Here is a 21,675-nt window from a genome sequence, read left to right on the forward strand (position 1 = left end):
CACAAGAAATGGAGGAAAAAATGATAGAACAGCGTAAAAAATTTGAAATGTCTACAATTTCTAACATAAAAAAATGAAATATGGCAGAAAAAAGCAAACAAACTGTTTAAAAAGAGGAAACGCCACATGAAACAAGAATAAACATTGAAGTTACTTTATTACAGGTACACTCCACAGGACTACTCAAAATGATTCATCACTCTCGATTCAGATTAGATTAGATTAGATTAGAGTTTATTTCCCTTTGTACAGATTAAAAAACAGTTTTCAACAAGTACATTGGAATTCTTGTGCGTTTCAATGTACTTGTTGAAAACTGTTTTATGTCTTCAAAAGGGATTCAACAAAAGTTACAGGAAAAATTTGAAAAAATCACTAAAAGCATAAGAAACGGGGAAAAATGAAGATAGAGCAGCTTAAAAAACGGGAAATGTCGACATTTCTAAAAGAAATAACAGGAGAGAAAAACATGCAGAGCTGATGGAAGAGAGGTGAAACGGCTAAAACTTCAAACCGTCAAGAAAAAAGGCTGAAAAAGAGCAAAACTGTTCAAATCAGGTAAAATGCGCTAAAATGTTCTCTGTTCTGAGCTGGAGTTAAAACTTCATCGATGCTTCAGAACAGGACGGAACTTCTTGAGCTGCTTTTTAAAGCTTCGTGGCTCCAGAAGAACCGGACTCAGAGGAACGGTTCCAGAACCTGGACCGACCTGTTCTCTTCACGAGACCCGAACGTTCCGGGTTCATCAGACTAACCTGACCTGCTCGGTTCCTCCTGGTCCTCCTGGTCCTCCTGGTCCTCCTGGTCCTCCTGCTCCCATCAGATCCGGTCGCTGCCCGGCTGCCCCCCCAGGCCCATTTAAAGCCCCCAGTGATGAGCTGGAGGAGGAGGATGACACACCTCCAGCTGCTGGGGGGGGGGGTGTCTGGAGGGGGTCTGGCAGGAATGACAGCTTCAGGTTTTCACCTCTTCAGTCACATCAAGCCTCATTGCCCACACACACACACACACACACACACACACACACACACACACACACACACACTGCAGTGACGTTCCGGTTCTATCCCGGTTCCTGTTCATCTGAGGAGCTGAGGAATGCATGTGAAGCCAAGTCCTCTATAAACCCATGACAGGATGAACTCTGCCACCTGGGGGGGGCACACACACACACACACACACACACACACACACACACACACTCACACACCACACACCCTTCCTGCTGGGCTTCTTTCTGTTCTGTTCCTGCTTTGCTCCAGAACATCGTTCCAAATGTCTAATTTTGGAAGCTTCCTCCTTTGTCTGTTACTCCACCCCTCCTGAGGGACTCCGCCCCCGACACCACCCACCCCCCGACACCGTCCACCCCCCGACACCGTCCACCCCCCAGATTTATGGCTCCCATTGACCACGGGGCGTCGCCCTGGTTACCTCCACCTCCGCTCAAGAATCGGACGAGGCTGACGTCCTGAAGAGCAGCGCTGACGCTGGAGGGAACGTCACGGGAACGCCATGGGGGGGGGGGGGGGGCAGGAGGCCTGGGGGGTTCTCCCATCGGTTCTGTCCACTGTGGGGAACCGATGGGTTCTCCTGCTGGGTTCTCCCCGCCGTGGGGGATCGAGTTGGGTTCTCTCCACAGTGGCTGAACCTATCTGAGGAACTGCAGAACATCAGGGACCAGGGCCTAGAGGGACCAGGGTCTGCAGGGACCAGGGTCTAGAGGGACCAGGGTCTGCAGGGACCAGGGCCTAGAGGGACCAGGGTCTGCAGGGACCAGGGCCTAGAGGGACCAGGGTCTGCAGGGACCAGGGCCTAGAGGGACCAGGGCCTAGAGGGACCAGGGCCTAGAGGGACCAGGGTCTGCAGGGACCAGGGCCTAGAGGGACCAGGGTCTGCAGGGACCAGGGTCTAGAGGGACCAGGGTCTGCAGGGACCAGGGCCTAGAGGGACCAGGGCCTGCAGGGACCAGGGCCTAGAGGGACCAGGGTCTGCAGGGACCAGGGCCTAGAGGGACCAGGGTCTGCAGGGACCAGGGCCTAGAGGGACCAGGGTCTGCAGGGACCAGGGTCTAGAGGGACCAGGGTCTGCAGGGACCAGGGTCTAGAGGGACCAGGGTCTGCAGGGACCAGGGTCTAGAGGGACCAGGGTCTGCAGGGACCAGGGTCTGCAGGGACCTGCTGCTCCTGTCCACCTGGCCGACGTTGTCTGGAGAGCGGCTGCTCTGGGGGTCCTGGTGACCGATGGGTCCCGTCACACCCTGACCTCCGTCATGACGGTGACCTCTGACCCCATCCTCCTCGTCACCTCACCGTCCCGAAATGCTCGGGTTACAGAGACTCTTCACCGGTCCACCATGACGGGCTCACCCACCACACGGCACCGAGAAGATCCAGGAGATCTGAAATCCAGGAGACCCCCTGGATCCCAGGAGACTGTTTCAGTCCCAGATGACCCCCTGGATTCCAGGAGACTCTCTGGATCCAGAAAACCCTCTGGATCCCAGGAGACCCTGAGATCCACAATCTGATCCAAACATGAGGCCGACACGTTCCAGAATAATTCATCTTGGGTTGAATTAGCGTGGCAGCGTTTCCACGGCGACGGAGCCACTGAAAACACCATGTTCTCTGAAAATGTTCCATGGAAACGAGGGGAAAACACAACTTTTCAACCAGTTCTTCTGAACATCTTTTTAAAATAATCGTGACTTTTTCATGAAATACTAAATTGCATTTGTTTGTGTTTTTTTCTTTTAATTGATTGAAAATATTATGTGGTTTAATGAAAATTGTCACTTTTATGTTAAACTCCAAAAAAGTGTCAAAGATCATTTCAGACAAGTTTTGAAATTTGAAGCCAAAAGTTTGATTTTTGAAATCGTATTCGTGACATTAATCTCGTTAAAAACTTTTAATCGAGTTTCTTGTTGATGTGGACCGTGAACGCAGCACGACTTTATGCACCAGAATGGAAGGGTGTTCAGATGTCGGAGCTCAGCTGCGGTTCCGTGAACGCAGCACGGCCTCCAGGCGGCAACGCGCTCCCTTTGAAGTGTTCCGACGGGCCGAAGTCAAACCGGAGTTTTCAGGTAATTTCTTCCTTTATTTCAGAGAAAAACTGCTACATATCGACATCTACCGGCGCGTTTAGGCCGATCCTTCAACACAAAACAGCGACATTGTTTCAGTCGTTGAAAAATCGGGTTGAAAAGTTGATAATTACCGAGTTAATGTGTCTTAAATCCATTTTTTTTAAATTTCCACTCGATACAAAGTTCTCTGATAAAAGGTGAAAAACTCTCATTAAAATCAAATTTCACATGATTTCAGGAGAGCTCGTGACTTTCTGGAGTCTTGCAGTGCTTCTTAAATGATATTTCTGATATCAACACGATAGAAACGTTTTCTATTGTATTTTCCTCATTTCATCTTTGACCTGATAAAACAACAGAATTCACTGTTTTCGTGATATTAAGGCTGTAGTGGTGTGTTTCTTCTTGAAGTCAGAAATTAATGTCATCTCTGCAGCTTCAGGTTGATTTTTAATATTCTTCACTATGCAACATGTTGTTGTGATGCAACTTTTTATATAAAAAGTTGCGTTTTAGTGACTCCGAGGTGCGAAGGACCCAAAAAAAATGCTCTGCAATGTGCAATTTCACCAGAGAATGTTCTGCCTGTCATGCAGACATTCCTCGAGTCCAGCAGTTCTGGAGCCATAAAGAACCTCTAATGCAGCTCAGGAAGCTTCAGACTGAAACCAGATCTGATGAAGCATCATGAAGTTTCACTCCGGTTCAGAACAGAGAACATTTTATTTCATTGAACCAGTTTTTGTTCCGGATTTTAACAGTTTTCTTTCTGTTTTTGAGCTTTTTTGTTGACAGTTTTGAAATTTTATCCATTTTACTTCTTTTTAAACAGTTTTGTTGCTTTTTTTCTACAATTCTACAACTTCATTCAGCAGACGCTTTTGTCCAAAGCGACGTACAACACAAGCAAGAATACAGACATAAGAAAGAAAGAAACCATCAGTAAACGCTTCAATTGCTTCAAGTGCGATTGGTCAAGGGAGCTGCCATCAAGTTGCAGAAGAGGAGCCACTACCCCCCCCCCCTTTTTTTTGTGTGTGTCAACTTAGTCAGTGGTACATAAGTGCTGAGTTTTAGAACACCTGATCTATTCTTCCCCAAACATATTTCCATATTTCAGTTTTCATATGTTAGAAATTGGAGACATTTCAGGTTTTTTTTAGCTGTTCTATCATTTTTTTCCCTCATTTCTTGTGGTTTTTACTATTTTTCCTAATTTTACTTTAACCTTTTCTGTAGGGCTGAACGATATATCGTTATCATATCGATATCGGGATATGAACATTCAGGACATTAGTTTCTCAAAATCAACAATATCAAGATTTCCCCCACTTGCCCTGCGTGTAAGCTCGTCCGTGCACAGGTAAGGCCAGCCAATCACAAACCTCGTTTACTGGTTGACAGCTGATGGCAGAGGGCGGTTGCAGAATCTGCACAAACGAGTTTGGTGGTCGTGGCAGTGAGTTCTCATAAAAATAACTGCATTTTTTTACATCCTTTTGTATTATGATGTTTTTATTTTTCTGAAAAATGCTTAACTTTCACTGAATCCATTGTAATATATCATATCGATATCGAGATATCTGGCATGGATATCGAGATACGAAATTTTGCCCATATCGTTCAGCCCTACTTTTCTGAATCCCTTTTGAGCCAAGAGTGACGAATCATATATTAATTAGTGCTGTCAGTTTTAATCGCATTGATCGCAATTAATCGTGATTAATTCATGGAGAACTGTCAACAATTAACTTTTTTAAAGTTGAGATTAATCGCAATGAAGAATCTAATCCTCATAAATCAGTCCCAATGTCAGGAAAAAGACTATTATCCTCTAGTTCTTTTCTTTGACCCAATTGGCAGACCTCAATGGATTAATCGCGATTAAAACTGACAGCACTAATATTAATATAAATGAGTTAAATGTTTGTTCATGTATCACGTCATGAAGGCTTCATGGAACCGCTACAGAGGAACTGAAGAGCCACATGTGGCTCCAGAGCCGCAGGTTGAACACCGCTGATGTAGATTATCGGGTGCTTCACTCCTTTTTGTACAAATATGAAATGTTTGAATCTCTTTATTAAAAACTAAATATTAAAAACAGGAAAAAGTTCTGCAGTGGTCTTGATCCCAGATCAGCTTCCGCCCTGCTGAAGCGTCTCACTTTTTGAAAACCATCTCCGATTCTCTCAGGTTCTCTTCGGCGCCGCCATGAGCCACTTCCAGCACTTCCTGTTTGAGTTCGAGAGCTCGCCTTCAAAACAAGAGTGGCCCAGAAAGAAGAAGAAGAAGAAGAAAGGCCTGAAGCCCCGGACGGCGGAGAAGGAAGGCAAGCAGGACAGGAGGAAGAAAAGAGACGCCAAAGCCAAGGCGGCGGCGGCGGCGGCGGCGAGGAGCGAGAGGAGGAAGGAGAAGAAGAAGAAGAAGAAGAAGGAGGAGGAGGAGGAGGAGCAGCTGGGAGCAGCGCTGAGTCTTCGTCCCGCCGAGCAGCTGGACCCGGAGGCGTCCAGGAGGAGGAAGACGGTGAGCTTCGCCGTCTCACCCGACGCGTCGCCGCAGGACCCCGAGGACTCCCCGGGGAGCCAGGACCTCTTCATCACCCAGAAGACCTTCAGGGCGTCGCCGCCCCCGACCGGCCCGTTTCTCCAGGGGTCCCCGGGCCCCCCGCCGCTCCGTCCCGCCGCCAAGTCCGGGCCGAAGATTAGGCGTCCCGCAGGGAGACCGGCGGCCCGGAACCCCTTCCTGGACTCGAACCGGGCGTCCCGCGCCGACGCCTCCACCCAGACGGAGAACTTCTTCACCAGCCGGCCGTCCTCCACCCTCCTCTTCCTCCAGCAGAGGACGGCGTCCTCAGAGGAGGGGGGGGGGGACGAGCCGCTGGACCTGAGCCTGCCGCACAGGGTCAGAGGTCAGAGGCCGGCCGGGGGAGGAGGTGGAGTGAAGGTGGAGGCCGCGGGCGGAGGAGGAGGAGGAGGAGGAAGAGGAGGAGGAGGAGGAAGAGGAGGAGCAGACTCCACCCCGAGTCCTCAGTCCCAGTCTGAACCCAAGTCTGGAGACACGGCGGCGTCCGGCGAGGACAGCGAGGGACACGGACGCTCCGTCGTCCTGACCCAGGTGAGTGTGTGTGTGTGTGTGTGTGTGTGTGTGTGTGTGTGAACCATCAGAACCATCAGAGCCCGTTCCCGGTCTGGACCGGTCCACTCTGGGTTCCTCCTGAGGCTGCAGAGGGAGAACGGTTCCACCAGAGAGCTCACACACAGGTTCCTCACAGACCGTCCTGCTCCCCCTGCTGGTCGGAAGGCGCAAGTGCGATTCCCGGCCCCGGCAGCCTCCAGTGTGGCCCGCCGGCAGCTGCCGCTCCTGCCAGTAGCTGCCAGTAATTCCCTGACCTCTGTTGTTCCGTCCTGCCAGCTCTGCTGTCTCCTCACCTCACGAGTCAGTTCAGCCACAGACATCGTATAACTACCGTATTGGCCCGGATATACGAAAGATATTTTTTCCAGGAATGGTATTTTCTTTTTTTTTTTTTTTTTTTTTTTTTTTTTTTTTTTTTCCCTTGTCCTGTTCGGTAGCTGGGGCGTGCAATATTGTATGATTGTAGCCTTTTACTATCCGGACAGATTTTAATATTAGCAGCAGGATGAGACTGAGTCTCCTCCTGCTGCTGCCTTTATTTAAAGCTGGCATCCGGCATGGCTACCGGACAGGACCGGGACGGAAACGCTCAGAGAGCAGGGACAGAAAGAGAGAAAGATAAAGAGAGGGAGAACGGAAGGGGGGGGGGGGGGGGGGGGGGGGGGGGGCACACAACCTATGTACAAAGTCACAATACAAACAGTGTTGTCGACGCACCACACGCAACCGAGAACAATCCCAAACCCCCAATCTAGACAACACCAAAACAGAGCCGACAACCAACACAGAAAATTACAGAACCATACATACATTTTTTTTTTTTTTTTTTTTTTTTTCCCCCCCTTTTTTTCCAAACCATATTAGTGAACAGACCAGGCCACAAAAATAAAAGGAGGTGTAGGGGAGGAGGGAAATGCAAGGACACCACAAACCGTATTTTTTTTTTTTTTTTGGTATTTTCAAAAACGGGGTGGTGCTCTGATGGAGGACTGGATGGAGCCAGAGTCCCGGGGAGCTGGACTGCCTCTGCTCCATGCAGTGGCTCCGCCCCCCGTTAGGGGGAGCTAGTGAGCTGGACAGAGTGTCAGCCTGCAGCAGTGAGAGAAGAAGACTGAGCAGTGTGGCTGCTGGGGGTTTTTCTAAGCTTCATTTCAAACAGCATCGAGAATACCTGCCTGTCAGTACTCGAGTATTTTAGCTGATGTTCAGGATGGAGGTGTGGAACTGATACTTGTGAGTTTGTCAGTTTGTTTTGAAGTTTCAACGCAGATGCTAATTCCGTTAGCATGTCAATGGCGTTTCCATTAATAGTTAGCATTGAGCTAGCGGCTTTGATTTTACACACTGACTTGTGTTGTTTTCAGACAGGGATGTATGCTGTGATCCATCTTGTAGGGGTGTAACGGTACACAAAAGCCACGGTACGGTACGTACCTCGGTGTAAGGGTCACGGTTCGGTACGTTTTTCGGTACAGTGGGGAAAAAGTAAAAATATCTCACAAATGTACCAGAACATTTTTCCCAAGCTTTCCCATGCAACACATTATTGGCCCAGTTTACATGGTGTTTTTTCAATCCGATTGTAAACAATAGTATTAAACGCGAGTGTATTCATGTACAGCATACAAAGCATCCATGATGAATCCTTGTTTACAAGGACCCTGTGACATGCGCACAAAGTCTCACGAGGAACTTGCAGGTCTTCCTCTCTGCAGCAGCAGTCCTCAGCGCCAAGCAGAGAGTTTTTATCTGCTGATCTCTGCTCAAATAATGTCCCAAACTCTCCATGATACGCTGCTGGAGGAGCGGCTGCTCCCCTGACTGCAGCACCGCCGTGCGGAGCAGCACGTCTCGGTGTGAGCTCTGCGCCGCATGCCGATGTTTCGAATTAACTGGTGCCCGTGTTAACTTGTGACCAATAATGACTGAAACATCTAGTCGTTCTTGCGAACGTCGGCTATCGACAGTTACAGTGAGTGTATACGTTTAAAGTCTTTTGTGAGTCTTACTTTAACAACTGCTGTAATCAGCATGTGTTTACACAGACCTCCGCTGTCATTCGTTAACACGGGAACCAGTTAATCCATAACACCAGCCGGCGATCGCTCGTATTCTGCTATGGAGCTCTTTATACAACTCGCTGTTGCGCGATTTGGTTCCATCTCGCCTCTCCAATGTTTTTTATGTCGGGGTTTTGTATTAAAAAAGTGTTTTTCCACCACCGTGGCGTTCTCTGCTGGTTTTTTGACTGTGCTGCTTCCTGTTTACTGGCACGTCACACGTCACTCCGTATGAGGGAACGCACGCGGAACAAATACTCTCTCATTTAATCCGCTCCGCCACACGCTGCAGTTCTCATTCTGCTTGTACTTTCTTCTTCATTTGTTCATGTTTAGACCTGCTTGTTGTACTTCTTCTTCTTCTGTGATAATGGTGGTTGCCGGCAGCTTTTAGGCTCATTACCGCCATCTAAGGTTGGAATTTTTGTTTTTTTTACTCACTGGTGTATTCGTTGTGTGATTGTGTGTGCCGAACCGTGACCCCCGTACCGTCACGAATACAAATACCGTTACACTCCTACCATCTTGTGTGTTTGTTCACTTCTATGTTTATCTGGTTGGTTTCAGTTTCACAGCCTTCAGGAGAAAGTAATAAAAGCTCAGAGCAGCTGAAATCTCCTGCTTTCTCTCTGAAGAACTCTTCTCTACAGGCCAAACTGAACCCAACATTCAGGAGGGCTGAATTATTAATGTTCATGAAGCTGAACAGAACTTGAATTTGATGGTTATAAAGTTATTTACATCATTAATGCAGTTATTGAACCTTTAAGGTTCTTAAAGGGATACTTCAGCATTTTGGCAAATTGGCCCATTTAGTGCAATTCCTCAGTCATTTGAACAGCAGACTGACTGTTTCTGTGAGGCGAGCTGTGGTTTATCCAGAGGTGAGTCGGGGAAGGTTTTCAGGACGGACACAATGGAAGTGGATGGTATTTTTGTTCCCCCTCGTCAAATTCATCAAATACACAATCCAACAACCCCAAAACACTTTGGTGGACACGTTATAATCTGCACATTCACTACGCTGTGGAACACCAACACATAATATTGTAGCGTTACGACACTGAAGCAAATACTGGGAACTACTTTTTCTTTTGAAATCACTACGCCCAGACGCCATGTTTAGTAAGTAGTTCCGTCTCAGCAATCTTGGCATAAACAACTCAATCTGGTCATTTTGCATTAATATTCCACAGCATAGTGAATGTGTGGATTATAACGTGTCCACCAAAGTGTTTTGGGGTTGTTGGATTGTGTATTTGATGAATTTGATGAGGGGGAACAAAAATACCATCCACTTCCATTGTATCCGTCCCGAAAACCTTCCCCGACTCACCTCTGGATAAACAACAGCTCGCCTCACAGAAACAGTCTGCTGTTCAAATGACTGAGGAATTGCGCTAAATGGGCCAATTTGCCAAAATGTTGAAGTATCGCTTTTAATTGTTGCTTATTCTGAGAAAGAGAATGTATTTTTCATTTAATACTACAGTATTTTTTTGAATCTTAAATCAGGTGAAATGTTATCTTTGTTGTGACTTTTTGATTTTAGAATAATTGTACAATTAAAAGTTCTTTTATGAGTTACTTTATTGTCTTCAGCATATTTTTATTTTCACAAAATAATATTTGTAAAATAGGGGTTGTGTTATAATCAGAGTCGTCTTATGTTCGGACCGATACGGTCTGTGACGTCTGAGTCCAGCGCCTGTGACGCACCCTGTAGGCAGAGGTCAGTAGCTGCAGGTCAGCTCCATTCAGCCCTGCTCTTCTGTTGGCTGTTCGCCACCGGCTGTTCCATATGTTCATCTGTTCGTCGCTTGCTGTTGGTTTTTACTTGTGTTCATCTGTTGATGTTTTTTTAATCAGTCCGTCGTGTCAGAGGCGGTGAGTTTTGGAGTACAGACCCACCTGACTGTTTTTTTGGCATCTTCAGCACCGAGGACAGCGCTCATGGCAGAGATTCACAGCTGGAAAGTGTTTTTTCTCTTCTGTTCTGGTCACATGGTGAATCGCTGCCGACCTTATGGAGAAAAAAATGTAATAAAATTTGTTAGACGTTCTTCATGTTTATTTGTGTGTATCATGTGGCTTCCAGCCAGCAGCCTGAGCGGCGAAGCGCTGTCCAGCAGTCACTCCTTCATTCATTCAGCTGCAGCCCCTCTGCTGAAAACTCCTTCCTGCGCCTGAATGAGGGTCGTGGTCAGGCTCGGGGTAAAGAACAGTGTGGAGTTTGGCTTGAAGAGGCCTTCTGTCAGACCCTCCAGGGGAGACCAGGGGAGAAACACTGTTGAGTCGGTGACGGGCCGTGATGCCAGTTTAAAGACTGAAGCCACGCTGTGTGGACATGCTACAGGGTTCAAGATGTGAGTGAGTAACCCGCAGGGCTGAATGGAGCTGACCTGTAGCTACTGACCTCTGCCTCCAGGCTGCGTCAGTGGCGCTGGACTCAGACGTTACACGATAATAACAGTTACACGATGTCTGTGGCTGAACTGACTCGTGAGGTGAGGAGACAGCAGAACTGGCAGGACGGAACAGGAGAGGTCAGCGAATTACCGGCAGCTACTGGCAGGAGCGGCAGCTGCCGGCGGGCCACACTGGAGGCTGCCGGAAACCAGACACCTGTTCTCACCGCTGATGTTTCAATGACTCCACTCCTGCTGCAGCGTCCAGTGGAGGAGCGTTTGGTTTGTGGCCGGTTCTCCGCCGGGTGGAGCTTACAGAACACCTCCATCCCTTCTCCTGGCGCTCTGCACCACTTCTCTTTTACTTTCACATGCAGCTTCAGTGTCTTTCCTAATTCAGAGCTGAAATCTCTGAGCTTCAATACAACGTGTGGAGGCGGCACTGGGGCCTCCACCCTGCTCTGCTCCTCCCTGCTCTGCTCCACCCTGCTCCTCCCTGCTCTGCTCCACCCTGCTCTGCTCCACCCTGCTCCTCCCTGCTCCTCCCTGCTCTGCTCTCCCTGCTCCACCCTGCTCCTCCTGCTCTGCTCCTCCCTGCTCCTCCCTGCTCTGCTCCTCCTGCTTCTGCCTTCCTCCCTGCTCCCTCCATCCCGCTGGCTCCTCCCTGATCCTCCCTGCCTCCTCCCTGCCCACCCTGCTCCTCCCTGCTCCTCCCTGCTCCTCCCTGCTCTGCTCCACCCTGCTCTGCTCCTCCCTGCTCCTCCCTGCTCTGCTCCACCCTGCTCTGCGCCTCCCTGCTCCTCCCTGCTCTGCTCCTCCCTGCTCTGCTCCTCCCTGCTCTGCTCCACCCTGCTCCTCCCTGCTCTGCTCCACCCTGCTCTGCTCCTCCCTGCTCCTCCCTGCTCCTCCCTGCTCCTCCCTGCTCTGCTCCACCCTGCTCTGCTCCTCCTGCTCCTCCCTGCTCTGCTCCTCCCTGCTCTGCTCCCCTGCTCTGCTCCTCCTGCTCCTCCCTGCTCTGCTCCTCCCTGCTCTGCTCCTCCCTGCTCTGCTCCACCTGCTCCTCCCTGCTCTGCTCCTGCTCCTCCCTGCTCCTCCTGCTCCTCCCTGCTCTGCTCCACCCTGCTCCTCCCTGCTCTGCTCCACCTGCTCTGCTCCTCCCTGCTCTGCTCCACCCGCTCTGCTCCTCCCTGCTCCTCCCTGCTCCTCCCTGCTCTGCTCCTCCCTGCTCCTCCCTGCTCCTCCCTGCTCTGCTCCTCCCTGCTCCTCCCTGCTCTGCTCCACCCTGCTCTGCTCCTCCCTGCTCCTCCCGCTCTGCTTCCACCCTGCTCCACCCGCTCCTCCCTGCTCTGCTCCTCCCTGCTCCTCCCCTGCTCCTCCCTGCTCCTCCCTGCTCTGCTCCAACCTGCTCCTCCCTGCTCTGCTCCACCCTGCTCTGCTCCTCCCTGCTTGCTCACCCTGCTCTGATCCTCCCTGCTCCTCCCTGCTCATCCTGCTCTGCTCCACCCTGCTCTGCTCCTCCCTGCTCCACCTGCTCCTCCCTGCTTGCTCCTCCCTGCTCTCCTGCTCTGCTCCACCCTGCTCTGCTCCTCCCTGCTCCTCCCTGCTCTGCTCCACCCTGCTCCACCCTGCTCCTCACTGCTCTGCTCCTCCCTGCTCCTCCCTGCTCCTCCCTGCTCTGCTCCTCCCTGCTCTGCTCCACCCTGCTCCTCCCTGCTCTGCTCCTCCCTGCTCTGCTCATCCCTGCTCCACCCTGCTCCTCCCTGCTCTGCTCCTCCCTGCTCCTCCCTGCTCTGCTCCACCCTGCTCCTCCCTGCTCTGCTCCTCCCTGCTCTGCTCCTCCCTGCTCTGCTCCTCCCTGCTCCTCCCTGCTCTGCTCCTCCCTGCTCTGCTCCTCTCTGCTCCTCCCTGCTCTGCTCCTCCCTGCTCTGCTCCTCTCTGCTCCTCCCTGCTCTGCTCCTCCCTGCTCTGCTCCTCTCTGCTCCACCCTGCTCTGCTCCTCCCTGCTCTGCTCCTCCCTGCTCTGCTCCTCCCTGCTCTGCTCCTCTCTGCTCCTCCCTGCTCTGCTCCTCCCTGCTCTGCTCCTCCCTGCTCTGCTCCTCTCTGCTCCACCCTGCTCCTCCCTGCTCCTCCCTGCTCCACCCTGCCCTGCTCCACCTGCTCCACCCTGCTCCACCCTGCTCCACCCTGCTCCTCCCTGCTCCACCCTGCTCCACCCTGCCCTGCTCCACCCTGCTCCACCCTGCTCCACCCTGCTCTGCTCCTCCCTGCTCCTCCCTGCTCCTCCCTGCTCCTCCCTGCTCCACCCTGCTCTGCTCCTCCCTGCTCCTCCCTGCTCCTCCCTGCTCTGCTCCTCCCTGCTCTGCTCCACCCTGCTCCTCCCTGCTCCTCCCTGCTCTGCTCCTCCCTGCTCTGCTCCTCCCTGCTCCTCCCTGCTCTGCTCCTCCCTGCTCCTCCCTGCTCCTCCCTGCTCTGCTCCTCCCTGCTCTGCTCCACCCTGCTCCTCCCTGCTCCTCCCTGCTCTGCTCCTCCCTGCTCTGCTCCTCCCTGCTCCACCCTGCCCTGCTCCACCCTGCTCCACCCTGCTCCACCCTGCTCCTCCCTGCTCCTCCCTGCCTCCACCAGCCAGAACTCCCAGCAGACGGAACACTGATCCGCCCTGACGGAACCCCACGTCCAGAACCGGATGTTTCTGGAGCAACATCTGGAGCTTCAAAGCTTCTCGATGCACCAGCTGAAGCCGGGGGTCAAGGGTCAAGCGGCCAATCCACCGCCTGGGTTCACTGTGGTGCCGCCGTCCTCCGACAGGAGACACAGAGACACTCTCTGTCCCCCCGTTGGAAGTAAAGTGTGTTTCAGTAAACTGGGTGCTCCGGCAGCTCCAGCCTCACTTCAGCTTTGTGTGTCACGTTTAGTCAACGGCCATCAGAGAGTGTGTGTTGAGAGAGTGTGTGTTGAGAGAGTGTGTGTTGAGAGTGTGTGTTGGTTCACCGGTTTCCTCCTGGTTGTCTGCCGCTCTGAGGGCGACCCTTCATTTCCCTCCCTGTTTCCAGGGAGGCTCACACACGCCCTGCTCCCCCTGGTGGTCACGTCGTAGAACTGACGACTGGCCGCTCCACTCCGGCATCCGGAGCGTCCTCTGAGCGCAGAGCCGCGATTGGTCAACCACTTTCACCTTTTCTCATCCCGTCTCATTGTCGGCGCTGCTCCCACATGACGATTTTACCCATGATGCACTTGGTCCCAATGGCTGTCGTCCTTTTGTCCGGACGTTTCGACCGACCTCCGGTCACATGGAGCCAAACAGGAAGTGGCTGATCAGACTCTTCTACATGAGAGTCAGACCGCTGTCGGGGCGGCGCCCGGGGTCCTGAGGCCAGGTCGTGACCCGGGTGACCTCTGACCCCTGAGGCTCCTCCCCCGGTGGGAGTGTTGGACAGATGGATGAATTGTTGGTTGGTTGAATGTTCAGCTGGATGGTTGTACAGTTGGATGTAAACGGTGCCCCCCCGCCTTGCCCCGCCCCCCCTCGCCCTGTCCCCTCCCTGCAGGTCCGGGCCGTCCAGACCAGACTCAACGAGTCCTTCTTCTTCAGGACCAAAGGCGAGTCCGGCTCCCCGCGGCCCGACTCGCCGCTCATGAAGCCGCTGACGAAGCTGAGTCGAGGCCGGGAGGCCAAGCGGCGGAGGAGCCGCTGAGCGCCGCCGCTGCCACCGCCGCCACCACCGCCGCCGCTGAGCGCCGCCGCCGCCCACCGGTCCCCCAACATGAATTTCTGAGTTGAGCGGGTTCCTGTTCCTGTTCCACAGCAGTTCAGTCGGTTCCTAAAGTTGTGAAGTTCTCCGCTGTTTTTATGGATTAAAGATTATTTATTCGCCGTCCGCTCTGTCGTCTCCGTGTGTCCATCGTCCGTCCCTCCATTCGTCCCTCCGTCCGTCTCGGACCTGAACCTCCGGCCGGGTCAGGCCTGGACCGGGTTCTCCTCGGCTGGAGAACCTTGTGGAAGAACTTCATTTAGAAAACAGTGTGAGATCAAAGTAAGAAGCCTTCCTGCAGGTCAGAGACAGGACACGCCCCCTCAGCGTCACAGCTGACTGTCTGGCCCCGCCCACTTTCTACCACATATGGTCAGTGATATATATTTACCAGTGTTTACCATGTAGTGCATTACAATAGATGTAAAATTAGTAAAATTATGTCTGTTTTCAGAATATTGGGATATCCTGGGAAATTTAAACTACTAAAGCTCATTTGGGGAATACCGTATATTTCCTAATATATTGAATGATTTCTATTATCCTGAAATATACTTGTGTCCCATAAGGCCGATCGCTGAGGAACACGAGGAGACGCTGTCAGGCAGAGCAGAGCAGCTTTTATTTTGGTAGGAAGCTGATATAGAAGCTGCGCTGCAGCAGGAAACGTCTGTAACACGACACTGCCGTGGTTCTCTGGAGAACATGGAGAACCTGAAGAGTGTGGACCCTCACCCAGCTGATCGGATGGAGAGCCGGAGAACCGACCCGGATCCATCTCTGATCAGACTGTACAGTTCCACGGTTCCTCAACATCACGGTACTGATCAGGAACCTGCTGGTCTGAGGTTCTCCGGTGTCTCACATCACCGTTCTCCAGGGTTCTGATCGGCGCCGCCGAGCCTCGTCCTCACATCCAGAGCAGGAAGTGTTTCACATCACTTTCTAAAGGAGAAGCCCAGAACCTTAAAGGGAGAACGTCAGCAGAACCTCCAGGAGGAGAACCTTTATTACAACCAACAGAACCCAGAGGAGGAACCGGTTTACAGAATGAAAGTCACTGAATCAGAGCATCAGTAATGAGTTAAAGCCACTGGAGGATCTACTGGAGGATCTACTGGAGGATCTACTGTGATCAGGATTCAGCAGGAAAAAAAAAAAACCTGAAACAGACGTTTTATTTTGTAAAGTCACGGGTTTTACTCCATTTCCTGTTTGTTCAACGTTCTTCTGGACTCGATGGTAAAGCTGCGTCATTAGCGATAGCATGCTCGCTCCCGTCGGACCAGAACGGAGCAGGACCTCCATGGAGGCGGGGCCTCCCGGGGGCGGGGCCTAGTTGTGCCTGAAGAGCTTGAGTCCCATCCAGCCCCAGAGGTGGAAGAAGACGTAGACGGGGACGGAGACGGGCAGCAGCAGGCTGTAGAAGCAGAGGCTGCTGCTGCTGGTGCAGCCCTGAGGGAAGTCCTGGTCCAGCGCCGCTGAGAACAGCAGCCCCAGCAGGGACACGAAGGGGACCAGGCCCACCACGAGGGACAGGGACAGCATGGCCGCGGACGGCCCCGGACCAGGACCGGGACCAGGAGGGTGTGGGGGTCTCTACTGCGGCTCCGGGGCGTCCGGAGCGTCGGGGGTCTTCTGGATCAGCCGGGCGTCCTGGGGGATCATGTTGGGGATGCCGTCCACCACGGGGTAGGCGATGCCCAGCTCCTCGTTGATCAGCTCGCTGGTCGACGCCTCGTACCTGCAGAGACGCGTCAGACCGGAACGTGACCCGGGAGGAACAGGAAGTCCAGGACCGCTCGCTTGTTTTAATGACAGCCTTGAACTCTGCCAGCGTGGCTGCCAGGCTAGCGCGCTAGCCGCTAGATACTGAGCGTTCTTAGCTAATCTGAGCTCAGGTTGAGCCTGTTTCCATGACAACGCTGCTCAGATATCAGGTTCAACGGCGCCTCAGAGACTCTGGGTGCAGTTTGAGTCCGAAGCTTCAATCAGATTCTTACAGTCGCGTTAAAGCTTTCTGTCACCGTTACGTTTTGTCCCGCACACCTCAGTAAACAGCCGAAAAACGCGATGCGCTTCTCCTGAAATACTTTGTTGTACGGACCGGATCGGAGCTTCCTCCGGCCGGTTTCGGTCCGCGGGCCTTATGTTTTGACAACACCGATTCAGAGAGTCGCTCCTGATCTTTTAAACACCCGGCGAAACGCTCGGGACGCTCGGACCCACCTGAGCGGCTTCTTGGACAGAGGACAGACCAGCACGTCCAGCAGAGACGCGTCGAACGGCGGCGGCGCTTCGTTCTTCGCGCCGCTCAAACGTCTCGCGGAGGCGGGACGAACCGCGGGAAACGCCGCGCACCGGCCCGGAGCTCCCGGAGCTCCCGGAGCTGTCAGCAGTCTCCCCACAACATGCTTAAACATGACCGGAGACCGAGGCGAAGACCGGGGACAGCGACGAGGAGACGACGGAGGACACCGGAACAAACGTCCACTTCCGGGTGTCGATGGTTCCGCTTCATCACCTTCACTCTTAAGTCATTGGAAAAGATTTATTGTACACATTTAGCCTATTTAATATAATATTTATTGAGATTAGAGGCATTAAATTATTTATATTCCGATTCTTGTCGATGTTTATTAAAATTAAACGTGTTTAGATGTAATTCCCACAAGCAGCCACACGGGGGCAGACTCGCACTGTTCAGTTCAGCTCGTGTGTGTGTATAAATATTAAATATTTTGCATGAATATTATTACTCTGATCAGCAGCAGCGCCTCTGTGGTTAATAGTTTTAATCTTTCATGACACTTGACAATATTTTATCAGGTTCTTCTGGGAAAAATAAAAATAGAAATGAAAACCCAAAATGTTGAACCATGTTGAAACAGGAGCTGATGGAGAAGGTTTTCACTTATCTTTGTTTTGAGCTCCGCAGCGTCCTGAGCTTGATTTCCCAGCAGATTACAGCGCCACAATAATTAATACAGTCAGTGAGAGCAGAGACCTCCACCCCAACTCCACCCCTCCATCACCCCTCCACCCCTCCTCTGCTCCTCCATCACTCCTCCTCCACCCCTCCATCACCCCTCCACCCCTCCTCTGCTCCTCCATCACCCCTCCTCCACCCCTCCATCACCCCTCCACCCCTCCGAGGAAGACACGTCTTTCCTGTTGGCCGACTCATGGATAGCTGCTCCCCACTGCTCAAAAAGCCTCATCTCAACCCAGCCCAGGATGAAGACTCCGGGCCAGTCTCACTTCTACCATTCCTGTCGAAAATACTGGAGGCTCAGTATTTCACCAAGTCTCTGAACACCTGCAGAACCTGAACCTGCTGGACCCTTTTCAGTCAGGCTTCAGATGAGACCACTCCACCCAGACCGCTCTCCTGTCAGTCCCAGAATCTCTGCGGCTGGCGAGAGCTGCTGGTCAGTCCTCTGTCCTCCTGCTGCTGGACAGTCCTCTGTCCTCCTGCTGCTGGTCAGTCCTCGGTCCTCCTGCTGCTGGTCAGTCCTCGGTCCTCCTGCTGCTGGTCAGTCCTCTGTCCTCCTGCTGCTGGTCAGTCCTCTGTCCTCCTGCTGCTGGACAGTCCTCTGTCCTCCTGCTGCTGGTCAGTCCTCGGTCCTCCTGCTGCTGGTCAGTCCTCTGTCCTCCTGCTGCTGGACAGTCCTCTGTCCTCCTGCTGCTGGTCAGTCCTCTGTCCTCCTGCTGCTGGACAGTCCTCTGTCCTCCTGCTGCTGGTCAGTCCTCTGTCCTCCTGCTGCTGGACTTGTCTGCAGCCTTTGACACCGTGAACCATCAGATCCTCCTCTCCTCTCTCTGACCTCGGCCTCTCAGGTTCTGTCCTGTTGTGGTCCAGGTTCTACCTCACAGGCAGATCTTTCAGAGTGTCATGGCGAGCGGAGGTGTCAAGGTCACATGGCCTATCAACAGGGGTCCCTCAGGGGTCGGTGCTTGGCCCCTTACTCTTCTCTCTGTACACCACCTCACTTGGTGCAGTGATTCGCTCCCATGGCTTCTCCTACCACTGTATGCTGACGACACTCAGCTCTTCCTCTCTTTTCCACCTGACGACACCACAGTCTCAGCTGATCAGCAGGTCTGGCTGATCCTCCACCTGGATGAAGGAACGCCACCTTCAGCTAAATCTGTCTCAGACTGAACTCATGGTCTGCCCAGCTGTCCATCTGTCCTCAGATCAGTGTCCAACTTCACTCCAGCCTACTTAAGCCACAAACTCAGGCAGTAACCTGGAGGTCATGATTGATGACCCTCTGACCTTTGAGGGTCACGTGGCCTCAGTTTCTCGGTCTTGTCGCTATGCCCTCTACAACATCAGGAAGATCAGACCCTTCCTGACCCAGCAGGCCCCCCAGCTTCTGGTTCAGGCTCTCATGGTGTCACGCATTGACTACTGCAACTCTCTTCTGGCGGGTCTCCCTGCAGGTCCAGTCAAACCTCTACAGAGGATCCAGAATGCAGCAGGTCTGGTCTTCAGCCAGCCCAGCAGAGCTCAGGTCCTCCCCTGTTCATCTCCCTTCATTGGCTTCCAGTTGCAGCCAGGATCAAATTCAAATCTCTCCTCCTGGCTTACAAAACATTTGCAAGAACGGCTCCGGCCGACCTGGACTCCCTGATCCAGGTCTACTCTCTACCTGGAGCTTCCAGCCCAGCACGGCTCTAAACCTCCAGCCAGACTCTTCTCCTCTGTTGTTCCCTGATGGTGGAACAAACTACCAGACTCTGCGCGTTCTGCCGAGTCCCGTTCTACTTTCAAGAGACAACTGAAGACTCAATTGTTCAGAGAACACCGAGAGAGCTAATCCAACCCCATCTTTGGGGAAGAATAGGTCAGGTGGTCTAAAACCAGCACTTATGTACCACTGACTAAGTTGACCAAAAAAAAAGAGGGGGGGTAGTGGCTCCTCTTCTGCAACTGGATGGCAGCTCCCTCGACCAATCACACTTGAAGCAATTGAAGCATTTACTGATGGTTTCTTTCTTATGTCTGTATTCTTTCTTGTGTTGTATGTCGCTTTGGACAAAAGCGTCTGCTGAATGGAACTGTAGAATTGTTGTAGAATTGTAGCTCCAGTCAGCCGTGCTGGGATGCTAACAGCTAGCACCTTGCTAGCCTGTTGAATTTAGCTCACCACACGACGCCGTGTTGATCTCGCTGCTTTAGAACCAGTCGGGGTTCAACCGCTGTGAGGCTGACTGCGGCTGAAAACTGTTCAAATGTGTTTTACAGGAGATCGCTAACACCGCTAGCCTGGAACGCCTGGAGCTGGGGGCAGGGCAGCACGGAACCGGACTAACCTGGGACTCTAGAGAGGAACTGGGCTCCAGCAGCCGGATGCTAGCATGCTGGAGCCGAGGGCCAGCTAATTGGATGTTAGCATGCTGGAGAAAAGAGCTGGCCAGCCGGATGCTAGCATTCTTTAGCCCAGAGCTGGGCAGCCAGATGCTAGCATGCTTTAGCCGAGGGCCAGCTAGCTGGACGCTAGCCATTTAACCTTTTTTCCTGATTTTTAACAGTTTTCTTCCTGTTTTTGAGCTTTTTTGTTGAGAATTTTGAAAATTTATCCATTTTACCTCTTTTTAAACAGTTTTGTTTACTGTTTTCTGCCATATTTGATTTTCTTATGTTAGGAAATGGAGACATTTCAGGTTTTTAAGCTGTTCTATTATTTTTTTCCTCCATTTCTTGTGGTTTTTTCTATTTTTACCAATATGACTTGAATCTTTTTTGAATCCCTTTTGAACTGAGAGTGATGAATCATATAATAATATAAAAATAGGTTAAATGTTTATTTCTATTCAGGATTCATGTGTTGAAGGCTTCATGGAGCCGCTGCAGAGGGACTGAAGGGCCACATGTGGCTCCAGAGCCGCAGGTTGAACACCCCGGACCTGGAGGCTCTGATCTGGGGGGTTAATGTTGAACTTCCACTGCTGTTAATGATGCTGTGAAACTCTGCATCAATAAACTGTTAAAAAAGAGCAGTTATGAACGTGTGACTTCCGTTTCCACCAATGTGTGTTAGAAAAACTGTGGAACCGTGTTACTGGTTCCTGCTGGTCCCTCCTGGTCCAGGTCCTGGTGCCGGTCCTCTTCCTCCTCCTCATCAGAGATAATAATCCGACTCTGAAGCAGCTGATTGGCTGACGTTCTCAGATCTGTTGTCTTCCAGAGAGTCGTCTCCCGGCAACAGTCTTAACGAGGTTCTGTCCTTAATTAAGGCTTCTTATTCAGCAGGCCTCTCAGCCAATGAGGCGTGAGCAGAGGGCGGAGCCACATCGTTAACTCCGGCTGCCACCGGGTGTGTGTGTGTGTGTGTGTGTGTGTGTGTCATGATGCTGTAAAGTCTGGGTTCTCCTCATGTGAAGGTCACCTGGAACCTCCACCTGGTTCCATGGGAACAGAACCCCGGACCCGAGGGTCTTCAGAGGACTGGAGGCTCGGTGGACCGACCAGAACGCCAGGATCTTCATCACTGCTGAGTCCCGGTGTGTTTCCACGCTCAGATCTCTGGACCGGAACTTTCAGGAAGAAGACGGTTCATCAGGTCAGGCCTATAGACGGTAAACACAGAGGATGAAGCTTTCCTGACGTCTCCCGTGGCGTTCTGAAATCCCGTTCTGAAGACTTCAGCGAGTCCAGCAGGACGTCTCCTTATTGAACATTTGAAACCGGATGTCATGTGATTGGTCCAGTCCGTCATGACCGCATCACGTGGACAGAGGCGGAGCTGTGATTGGCTGATTTATGCAAAACTTTAACTCATAAAATAAAATCAACAGATGATTAATGTGAAAATCAGAGTCTGGTCCAGAAGAACCTGAGACAGAGACCAGAACCTGTTCTAGAACCCGGAGCTTTATATGTTTATGTGCACTCAGAAAATTGGCATTTTTAGATTTTGACTTAGACTTCCTTTATTGATCATTTCACACAGCGGAGCACTGAGGAATGACATTTCGTTGCGTTTGGCTTCCTCCGTTTTTAACAACACTCAATAAATAGATAAATAAAAATGGAGAATGCTTTAGTATCAAAAGATAAATAGTGTTGAGAACAGCTATGAAGACGGCTGTGCACATGATATCGATTAACACTATCAGTTAAAAATGATCTATGACTTGTTAATGAATTTTTTTACAAAAAGTGAACAGATGCTGCGCTGCAAAATGAGAAAGATCAGTCCTCAACTAAAAAC

At 51.7% G+C, this 21,675-nt stretch overlaps 3 protein-coding genes across 7 annotated transcripts in view; all 3 read right to left on the reverse strand.

Moving 5' to 3' along the window:
- The window catches only part of ppfibp2b (PPFIA binding protein 2b), a 156,716-nt gene that overhangs the window by 100,171 nt on the left and 34,870 nt on the right, over window positions 1-21,675 (reverse strand). The gene's annotated exons all lie outside the window — the stretch shown is intronic.
- Window positions 15,633-16,031, reverse strand: LOC115391878 (phosphatidylinositol N-acetylglucosaminyltransferase subunit Y-like). Its single transcript, XM_030096298.1, has one exon. The coding sequence runs from the start codon at window positions 15,998-16,000 to the stop codon at window positions 15,788-15,790; it is 213 nt and encodes a 70-aa protein (XP_029952158.1). The 5' UTR covers window positions 16,001-16,031; the 3' UTR covers window positions 15,633-15,787.
- On the reverse strand, window positions 16,030-16,910 carry LOC115391876 (protein preY, mitochondrial-like). The gene is made up of 2 exons (XM_030096296.1): window positions 16,682-16,910; window positions 16,030-16,196 (listed from the first exon to the last, which is right to left on the reverse strand). Exons 1-2 carry the CDS (start codon window positions 16,873-16,875, stop codon window positions 16,052-16,054), a joined length of 339 nt encoding a protein of 112 aa, XP_029952156.1. The 5' UTR covers window positions 16,876-16,910; the 3' UTR covers window positions 16,030-16,051.

Source organism: Salarias fasciatus, chromosome 7 (genome assembly GCF_902148845.1).
Source record: "Salarias fasciatus chromosome 7, fSalaFa1.1, whole genome shotgun sequence".
Lineage (NCBI taxonomy): Eukaryota > Metazoa > Chordata > Actinopteri > Blenniiformes > Blenniidae > Salarias > Salarias fasciatus.